The sequence below is a fragment of the Rutilus rutilus genome, assembly GCF_951802725.1.
Source record: "Rutilus rutilus genome assembly, chromosome: 1".
NCBI lineage: Eukaryota > Metazoa > Chordata > Actinopteri > Cypriniformes > Leuciscidae > Rutilus > Rutilus rutilus.
In genome coordinates this window covers 46,516,342-46,526,938 of record NC_140209.1, presented here as the reverse complement: position 1 = coordinate 46,526,938, position 10,597 = coordinate 46,516,342, and the positions used below count along the sequence as shown (strand labels likewise).

At 37.8% G+C, this 10,597-nt stretch overlaps 1 protein-coding gene across 1 annotated transcript; it reads right to left on the bottom strand.

Annotated features, from left to right (window-relative positions):
- Window positions 1–961: 961 nt before the first annotated feature.
- Window positions 962–10,503, bottom strand: mapk3 (mitogen-activated protein kinase 3). The gene is made up of 9 exons (XM_084407176.1): window positions 10,062–10,503; window positions 8,365–8,547; window positions 8,052–8,241; window positions 7,090–7,206; window positions 6,896–7,010; window positions 5,622–5,753; window positions 4,748–4,857; window positions 4,501–4,629; window positions 962–3,564 (listed from the first exon to the last, which is right to left on the bottom strand). The coding sequence occupies exons 1-8, from the start codon at window positions 10,271–10,273 to the stop codon at window positions 4,510–4,512; spliced, it is 1,179 nt and encodes a 392-aa protein (XP_084263302.1). The 5' UTR covers window positions 10,274–10,503; the 3' UTR covers window positions 962–3,564; window positions 4,501–4,509.
- Between the last annotated feature and the right edge of the window lie 94 nt (window positions 10,504–10,597).

The window sequence follows — 10,597 nt, the reverse complement described above, 5'->3', positions numbered from 1 at the left end:
TGGCAACTTGGCATATGTGAAAGAAGAAAAAGGTAAAAGAGCTCCTAGAAAACAAGACAAATATTAGTCCATTCATTATCCACAAAATAATTAATCATCAATTTCCAATAACCTTTGCTCGGTTTAAACTTGACATGCACATGATGATCCATATACTTTATTCTTCCATAGCTAAGGAAAATTAAGTAGCTTTTGATTGCTATGCCACTCCCTTGACAGGAAACCAGATAACTTCTTCCATCATGACTAAATATGGCTAAAGGCAAATAACTGGCTGTCAGATTGCAATTTATTCACTACACTTTGGAACAGACCTTCTAACTATTCCTTTTAAACTGGAAGCAAGGTCATAAATGCACTGTTAATACACTAATGCAGAGAAAAGATAATGATCTACAGGGTGGGCCATTTATATGGATACACCGTAATAACATGGGAATGGTTGGTGATATTAAAGTCCTGTTTGTGGCACATTAGTATATGTGATGGTCACCACCCATCTTGAGGAGTTTGCCCCCTCACATATACTAATGTGCCACAAACAGGACTTTAATATCACCAACCATTCCCATGTTATTACGGTGTATCCATATAAATGGCCCACCCTGTATATTTGAGTGACAAAAAAAAAAAAAAAAAGAGCTCAATTAAATTTATTATTTTTATTATATATATAATTTGACATATGCACAATTAGGTTTAAAAAAAAAACTGCATTAAAGGAGAATTTGTGAATTCACTCATTTGCAAATATATTTTAAATTCAAAAGATTTGATGTTAATATATGCTACAGATATGATTATTTAAAAAGATAAGTGGTGTACATCCATTTCATTTTCATGTTTGTTGAAAAAATATTGTTTAATTGTACATTTTTCTGTTTAGTACAAATCTGTCAAGCAGGATTAAAGGTTTTCTTTATTCTTAAAAAAAAAAAAAAAAAAAACACAACACAAGGACTTACAGTATCAGGAATTTTATTTAATATATGTATATAATTCTGTTTTTTGTTAATTGTTTAATTTATTATACCCATAAGCATATACATAGACTATAACCATCCATAGCTCATTTCTCTTGACAATCTACCCATATCGTTTAATAATCTTTTAAAATAATTCCTTATAAGATTCAGGGAAAAAAAATAGACTCCAGAAAGGAGTGAACAGCCAATTATTTTTCACACCCAAAGCGAACAAAATGAAAGAAAAGCAAAACATACTTTAAAAAAGGACAAAAGTTTTTAAATCCCTTTTCAGTTTTTAAAATAAAAAAGACCACCAATATAACACCAGCAATAATCATAATAACAGCCATTAAAAGAACATTATGATATCTGCCTCCTTTGCAGGCTTTTGAAATCATATACTGTATGCGTGCAGGTTTATATGTGAGAAATACATGTGTGTGTGTGTGCACGCGTGTGTAAGACTGTTGACAGTCCCCATGGTCCCATTCACAATAAGCATATCATTGCCATTGACAATACAGTAATATAAATAATCTTTTTCTTGGTAATGAATGTTTCCCTCAGATCACAGAGCGGGATGATCTCCCCTCCTCATAAGGAAGCAGAGAAGAGCAGCTTCTGGTTGGAAAAGACAGACGTACAGACACAGACATGGGACGCGACCAACCGTCATTGCCTGTTACATTAGATTTTACCCTAACAAGTGGTGGATTAAGAAAGACTAAAGCATAGAAAGAAAACAGACAGAAAACAAGGAACCTTTTGTCACAGGAATAGATATAACAGAATAAAATTGCACTAAAAACTGAAACGAAACGAAACGTTTGGTCAGGAGACACAAAGTGCAGGTGCACCGATTGAAAAATGTCACGTGATTGACGTGCGGTGTGAATTTCCTCTGTAGTTGGGGCTCGTCTCAATGGGGTTTTACACAGGGGGGGGGGGGTTATTAATTTATGCAAATCACACCCTGTATTTATACAAAAACAGCTACACACTGTGCCATTTTAACTCTTCCCACTTGAACATGCTTTCCTCATCCACGACTGGCCAAAAGCAATGACGGTTTCTTTAAAAACAGCTCTTTTTTTTCTCCACTGAAAACATGTAATAAAGGCAGGTTGTTACGTCTTAGATGCAATGCATGCAGAGTAAGTCAGTTCGAGACTAGATGAGCCAATCACAGGCAGGAGAGGCATGAGGTCAGCAAGCCCTGTGGAAAAGCCCTTTGAAAAGTTCTGACATCACAGGGAGGGAATGAGGAAAAAATGTGCTATGGCTCTGAAAGTGTTAAGCTTGGCTATGATTCCTCAATCACTTCAGGACAAGTGAAGAAAAGCAAAACAAAAGAGAACAAGGATGAGGCGAAAGAAAGAGTAAGGGACCGATATCTGCGAGTAACAAAGCCAGAATGTGGGGAACTATGTGTGACTTATCAGAAAGGAATCATGGCAACAGTAGCCATGGACATGGTAACCAATGACAACTATTGTTATTCACAAAGAAATCAGTATCAACCCCCCATAAAAATAAAAAAATAAAAAAAACACACACGATGAAGGTCTGCACAGAAGCCACAGAGCCTCCATGAAATGAACAGACGAGCGAGAGGAGGAGAAGAGAAGGAGGGAAAGGAAGCCAACATTGAAAAAAAAAAGAAAAGATGATACTGATGGCTTAATTTTCCCAAGAACATTGGCAAGAAATAGTCTCAGTTCTCAACAGTAGAACATGATATTTTTACAGCAGATGATCCTATTCCATCTTGCTCTTTCCTCCGTTCAACCTGCCCGTCGCCGTTTCTCTTTTTACGCAATACATTTCTCGAGAGTCGAAACGAGACCTCTTTTTCTCACAACAGAAAACAAAATAAAAGTCTAAGCTCATTAAATGTAACATCATTTGTCTTTGAATGAATTAAAAAAGAAAAGAAACACAAGCATTGACTTTATATTTCAAAAGAAGATATTCAAATATAAATTCCCAACATTACAAAACACGATTTGTAACTGATCTTAACGTTCAAATTACAGTGTACATACAGATCGCCAACTTACAATACTCCAATGAAACTCAAAACCACTTATATATATACACACACACACATCAGTCAGTGCCCATCGTAGATATTCTCTTTCTCTCTCTCTCTCCATCTCTGTTGGAATGAGAAAAAAGCAAAAAAAACACCCAGAACAGCACACACCAGTAAAGAGACACCCTTCGAGAGAGACATAAAGAGAAAGAGACGGATACAGAGAGAAGCAGGGTATTGATAGAAAGGGTGAAAGATGCAATTGTTTCAGAGAGCAGGAGCTGTGTGCGGTATGCGAAGAGAATAGAAAGTCTGACGGCCCCCATTAATGGCGTTATGATAAGATGTTAGAAGCCCAAACTAGCGCACAGCTTCCCAGCAAGAAAGAGAGATGGACAGATAAAACAAAGCTGAAGGTTTCAAATGTACATTTTTCCTCTTTTTATCTTGTTTTTTTTTTTGTTTTTGTTTTTATGTATATATGCATGTATATGTTTTCGCAGGAGGTCTGGAGTTATCTTTATCTGAGACTCCACGCTGCTCCATTATTCTCAATGATGGCTGCAAAAAAAGGATTACTGACCATCAGTGGACATCAACAGGTTTAAACATGGTTAATTCATAAAATAAATTTAAATTTTAAAAAAAGTTAAAATAAATAAATAAAATTATTTAAATACCTTCCATTATTTTTTAACAAACTCAAAAAATGGTCTGTTCAGTATATTAACATACGTGTATCGAGAATTCTTTTGAAGGTTATATCATTTCAAATGATCTTTTAATGAAAGCAATTCCTCAATTTAAGGAGAATATAAAAATTGCTTTCATTAAAAGGTCATTTGAAATGATATAACCTTCAAAAGAATTCTCGATACATGTATGTTAATATACTGAACAGACCTAATAATTATGATTAAGATTTAGTTTTTGTTGGAATTTTTTAAATAAATAAATAAATAAATAAATAATACATATTTTTAAATATTTCAAAAAAAAAATGTTGAAGGAATAGTTCACCTAAGAATAGACAGCAGTAGTTTTCAAATCTCATTTGTACATGTACATTGAGATGCATTGCCAATACCAATATGCCAAATAATATATGCACATCCACAAATTCAATTTGAGAATAACCATTCAAAGATCTTGCACAAATTTGAGTCATAAAGACTATTTTAATGGTGTGTTTTTTGTTGCCTTTTTGCGGTTTGACAACCTCTGGTCAACTTTTCTGGTAAAGTACAGCTTACATTTTGCTGTTTTTGTGTTTCATGGAAGAAACTAAGTCATATATGAAGGCGAGTAAAACTGTCATCAATTCATTTTTGGGTGAACTATGTCTTTAATTGTGCATGGCATTTGACTTCCTCTAAACTTATTTTAGTCACATTTCTTGAAAACTATAATTTCTTTCTTTGCATGCCTTGAAATGTTAGCATATATAAATATATTAAACATGTCGATTTTTTTTGTCATGTGTTTGCGTTTTTGTACCTGTCCCTCTCAAGAGCCCTGGTAGTTGGCCTGGAAGCGTGCCGTCTCCTCGAAGATGAGCTCTTTCAGCTTCTCTTTAGGAAGGTCGTCCAGCTCCATGTTGAAAGTGAAGGGCTCCTCGGCCACCGGCTAAATTTGCAAACAATATGAAATGCTGTTTAGGCTTAGCTAACAGATATGGGATTGTACAGATGACAGATTGAAGGGGAGTGAAATGGATGAAGCTGGAGAGGGGAAAGAGAGATACCTCATCAGAGGGGTCATAGTACTGCTCCAGGTAGGGGTGGGCCAGTGCTTCCTCCACGGTTATACGTTTGATGGGGTTAAAGGTTAGCATGCGGTCCAATAAATCCAGAGCTGAAACGCAACGGTAGAAGTACATAAAGAAGTTCCACACTACTATGTTAAATCTATGATTACAAAAGAACTAATTCATTAGCACTACTATACAGCCTATAAATCACGCACAGCTAACAAAACACACACCGATAGTCACAGAGAAAAGGCCTACCAGGATGCACACGTACAAACACAGTAGTTCATTTTTAGTCTTTCCAGCCAATGTTTCATTAAACACACTTGCATACTTGCAGCCAGACCATCAAAAGACCATTTGTTGACACCCACATTTGTTCAGTACTCCCACATGCACACACACTTGTATATGAGTTTTACAGGGACTCTCCATAGACGTAATGGTTTTTATACTGCATAAACCGTATACCCTATCCCCTTACACTGTGTCTGCAACAGATGTGACAGTTGTTGTGTTGATTCGCGCCGCAAAAACCGGCAGCTGTCTACACTAGACGCGACAAAGTGACCGTTGCGAATCCATTTATTCTTTGTGTCAGAAGAAGCGCGAAGTAAAACAGAAATGGAATAGCACATCAGTTTTGGACGTGTCGCACCACATCCAAAGTAGACCGCATTACTGAATATAACGGGTTCTCTTTGGATTTGTCACATCACGCCACTGCCGTCTGCTGAAAACACAGTGTTACACTAACCCTACCAATCACAGAGAACTTTTGGCATTTTTTATAATAAAAACAAAACAAACCACCATTTAGTTAGTCCATTCACTAAACATTCCTGAAGATCCTAATGCTTGAGCTTACCTTTGTTGTCTGCTTTGGGGAACAGCTTGGTCCATGGGATTTTCGGTTTCTGGGGTAAAGACTGGAGGTAGTTCCTGGCCTTCATGTTGATGATGCAGTTTAGATCATCTTGAGAGGGGGAGCCCAAAATACCTGGGTGATGGGGCAGGAAAATTAACACATAATGAACGAGCTAAAATGTTTGCATGCCCATATGAGTCAAATAACACTGCAGTGGTCATCAACTGAAAATCATTGTTTCTACAATCTCCTTGGGTTTGCTCGTGTAAAACGGACAGCAAGGAAGAACATGATGCTGAATAAAAAAGAAAATGCTAATGCTAAAATGCTAGTAAAATGTTTAACTAACATTATATTTGTGCCTGGTTAAGCTTTTCAGTTTTAAAAAGGGAGAAGAAAATTCTTCTGGAAACAGTATTTTGGCATAAATTCATTCAAAATCTATCTTGTTAGAAGATTCTTAAACCAAATATAGTTAAACAAAACTATATGCAAAGAAGAAGCTAAACGTGAGTTCACTTGCAAAGGTAAATCATTAATTATATTAATAATAATACATTTTAATGATTGATTAAAGACATTTTTGCTTACTTTCATACAATAAATAATTTTGGTAGCGTGCTGGGTTGCCACTTAAACACAGTAATAAAATATAATATTATATTTTATTTTAATATAAAATACAATTTTACTAAATCCATACTAAAATAGATTTCATGTCAAAAAGATCCACTGCTTTAGTATATGGTCTTAACATAAAATGTAATTTATTCCTGTGATTTCAAAGCTGAATTTTCAGCATCATTACTTCAGTCTTCATGCTAATCTGTTGCTCAATGATTGCTTGATATCAGTGTTGAAAACGGTTGTGCTGCTTCATATTTTTGTGGAAACCATGATACATTTTTTACAGGAATTATTTGATGAATAGAAAATTTGAAAAAACTTTTGATCAATTAAATGAGTCCTTTAATAAAAGTATTAATTAAATCTCCCTGACCCTCAAACAATAGTGTACTAGTGCACTTTTATGTTATTTCTGAACCTAAGCCCAGGGAAGTTAGCTGACAACATTGCACACTGTTCAGAAGCCGACAGTCTATTCTCTTCAGGGTGTTTCCTGCCCTCACTGATACGGTGCGTCACTCCTTACTACATGCAGATACATCAAAGTTCCTTTTTTATATGTTATGCGTCAGGTAGTGCAGATTTGAGAATAAAAGAGAAGTCGGAAAAAGAGGAAATTCCATTTAGCATTACACTCATGTTCTTACCCAGTATGTGGTTGAGCTGGTCCAGATAGTGCTTTCCAGGGAAGATGGGTCTGTTGGACAACATCTCAGCCAGGATGCAACCCACAGACCATATATCAATGGACATGGTGTAGCCCTGAAAGACAAAGAGATCATGTCAAATTATGCATCCAGTTCATATCTAAAATGCTAAAGACAAACACACATGCACAAACCTTGGAGTTGAGCATGATCTCAGGGGCGCGGTACCAGCGAGTAGCCACATACTCTGTGAGGAATCCAGTGTGGTCATGTTCTGGATCGGCTATCCGTGCCAGGCCAAAGTCACAGATCTATGGGTGAGGAAATATAATTGTCCTCTATACAACCCTCCAACAAGCAATTTTGCTTAAAAAAAGCAAACTTCTATATTTAGCTTAATTAGGATAATTGGCTTCAGATTAAACAAAGCACAAGAACTATATTCCTAAATTTGGTCCTGCGTTCCTCAAAAATATCTGCACCAAAATAGATCTATTGTGAAAAAATTCCACTCATTAAAATCATATTAGTTTTATATTCATTTAATTTTAAATGCAAGGTTCAAAGCTGCTGTGTTATTACCAACACTACTTCTTATATTAAAGGGATATTTCACCGCTGGAAAGATGGATGTGTATTTAAATTGGGTCATTTATGTAGCCTAGTAGAAATGTGAAATTATTTTAGAAGTTGGTGCCTTCTAGCTCATGTGGATGAAAGACAACAACTCCCAGAATGCACTTGCTTCGCTGCCCTACGAGGCACTCCCAAGCCACGCCTACCGGTTACAGAGGGCAGTATCGGAAGAAATGATACAACTAGGCTACTAGTTGACTCGAAACTGAAAAGACGCTGTTTTATCGTGAGATCCCACCCCCTATGGGCGGGTTGAAAACATGCAGAAGGAGCTCCTACTACTGGCTGTAGTCTCTAAGCTCTGGCCAGAAAAGCCTCAGATGACACAAAATGACGATTTTTGCATCATCTGAGGGTTTTTTTTCAGACACACAATACAGAAATCTCTCGTCTCAGGGGGACATGAGGGAGGGAAGCAAGGTCATTCGAAAATACTACCGGGTTTCTACCGATACAAAGCTTAATGCTAATCGGTGAAGTATCCCTTTAAGAGTTTTATGTTTGGTTTGGTTGTTCTGACCTTGAGGTCACAAGTGGTGTTGATGAGAAGGTTTGAAGGCTTCAGGTCTCTGTGCAGGACATTGGCAGAGTGAATGTATTTCAGCCCTCGCAGGATCTGGTACAGAAAGTAGCAGATATGGTCGTTGCTGAGTTGCTGCGTCTTCAGCAATTTGTAAAGATCGGTCTCCATCAGGTCCTGTACGATATAGCTGAAACGCAGTTAAAGAACTACAACGTAACGCACAATATAACAATGAGATATACACACTATGTTCAAGATACATTTTGGCCTAATGCATTGTGAGCCAGTTGATGTACGTGTTTAAGGATACACATCCCTCATAAAGTCGATGCGGCGAGCTCTCAGGATGTCATTGATGCCGATGATGTTCTCATGACGGAACCGCAGGAGGATTTTGATCTCCCTCAGGGTGCGCTGGCAGTAGGTCTGATGTTCAAATGGACTGATCTTCTTAATGGCCACTCGGATCTTATTCACATTATCAAAAGCTGAGCTGCAGGCGGCAGGAAAAGAGATGATGGGAAGAGAGGAGAGAGAATTAAGAAAATAAATAAACTTATACAAGCTTGTGCACATATTTAACTCGTATAGAATGTGGAATAATGTAATAAACAAAACAACTGATTTAGTGGCACAATTTAAAGTAAATGGAGGTTAATTAAAAAAATTGTGTGTCAACCTCAAGCCATACTAAATATTATATGAGCTGTTTATTTTTATATAAGATGTCTAAATTGTTTAAACCTCTGTTATGTGTGTTTTATAAACAACATTTCAATTATTATTTTTTAAATTAAAGGTTTTTATATATATATACACACACACACACACACACACACACACACATGCATTTATTACAAGACAAATTATTTAGATTTAGATTTTTTAAGTGTTTACCAAATTGAACATCGAATCAACACATAAAAATGACATTTTTATATAATTTAAAAATAAAAACCTGAGATTGCAAAGGCCAAAATATCACATTTTCCATACATTTGATGCGTTTTAAAACTACTTAAGCGCACTGTATTTGTGCAAAATACCAAGTATCTAGATTCTATATATTTTTTCTCCTTCTTACGCAGCAGTCTGATGGCCCTAACCAAAGATATCCATAGAAGGCCTTAATGTTTTATTACAGGGGGTTTGTTTACATCCTCCTGCTAAACTTGACAGTCATTTTGGGGATGGAGGGCAGACCAACGCGCTCAGCTCTGAATTCTGCACCTTATCTATTTTAATGTTTACGATCATTTTATGACCAATTATAAGCAGTTGACATTATATTGTAAAAATGGTGGGAATGTATTTTATACAAAAACCGCAAAAATATTTCCTAAAGCACTTAATCCACATTTGGCCGCATCGTAACCACGCCTGTTTTACGAGCTCAGAGTGAGATGTCAGATTGCTAGCTGTGGCGCTAACAGCCCTAGCGTGCAGATTCAGTATGCAAACAACTAAAAAGACTCCTAAAATCAAGAGTGACAAGGGACACTCAACGTCTGAACTAAACGCCTGTTCTCAATAACACAGATTCACATGCAGCAAGACACTGTTTGTGCCTTTAAACCAAGTGAGCTGCCTACTTAGATAGGATTTTTGAACATTTTAAACGTGCCTATGATGCAAAAAAGAAAGAAAAGATGTTTATGTAGGCAGTTCGCTGTGTTCTGAAACACAGCCCATGTTGAAGAAATGGGATTTAATCCAATGCATTACTCGAAATCTATTGTTAGCCCTGATATTCTGGGAAGGATATGCAAAAACTTGTTGAGCCAAACTAATTATTCTGTTGATTTCGAAACAACGCTTATATCTGCTTTTCTGTCCATGGACTTGAAATGCGGAATGCTATTTGTTTTCGGCGATTCAACACCCTTTTTTTTTCTTTACTACGAAGAGCTGATAAGTAGTAACGTTACTAGCCCACTAATTCTCGCCCCGATCCAACAATATCTCCACTGAAGTGTGCGACTGCAAAAACGAGCAGTTTCCGCTTACCAGACCATTCCATAGGCCCCCTCCCCGATGTACTGGAGATCGGTGTATCGGGGGCCAACGTCAAAATTTTGTCCCTTCACCGACTCCAGGCCAGGCTTGGATCCCGCCGCTCCATTCGCTCCCCCGGGTGCGACGGCTCCTCCAGTCCCGGCGGCGCTGCTATTCGAGCCCGCGGCTCCAACCGCCGCCGCGCTGCTGCCCGATTCCGCCATCGTTTCTGTCCACAAATCAGTCGACTTCGCTCAGTCTTTGGCGGGAGGGGGGCTCGTATTTGCCTTTAGATCAAAGACAGGTTTATTGGATAGCAAAGGCTGCCGTTATACGGTGCGCTCTCTTGACAGTCGAAGAGGAGTCGTCAAGGCCCCCCTGTGGATGCGAGTGCGGAACGAGCGTGCATCTAAACCAAACGGATCGTGAGCGCGAACGCGCATTTCTCCTGTACAACATTCGGGGGCGCGCGCTGCGCGTGAAAAGGCACAAAGCAGACGCATTTACACAGCGCTCGAGTGGGTGTGCAGAATGCCTCCCACGGTTAC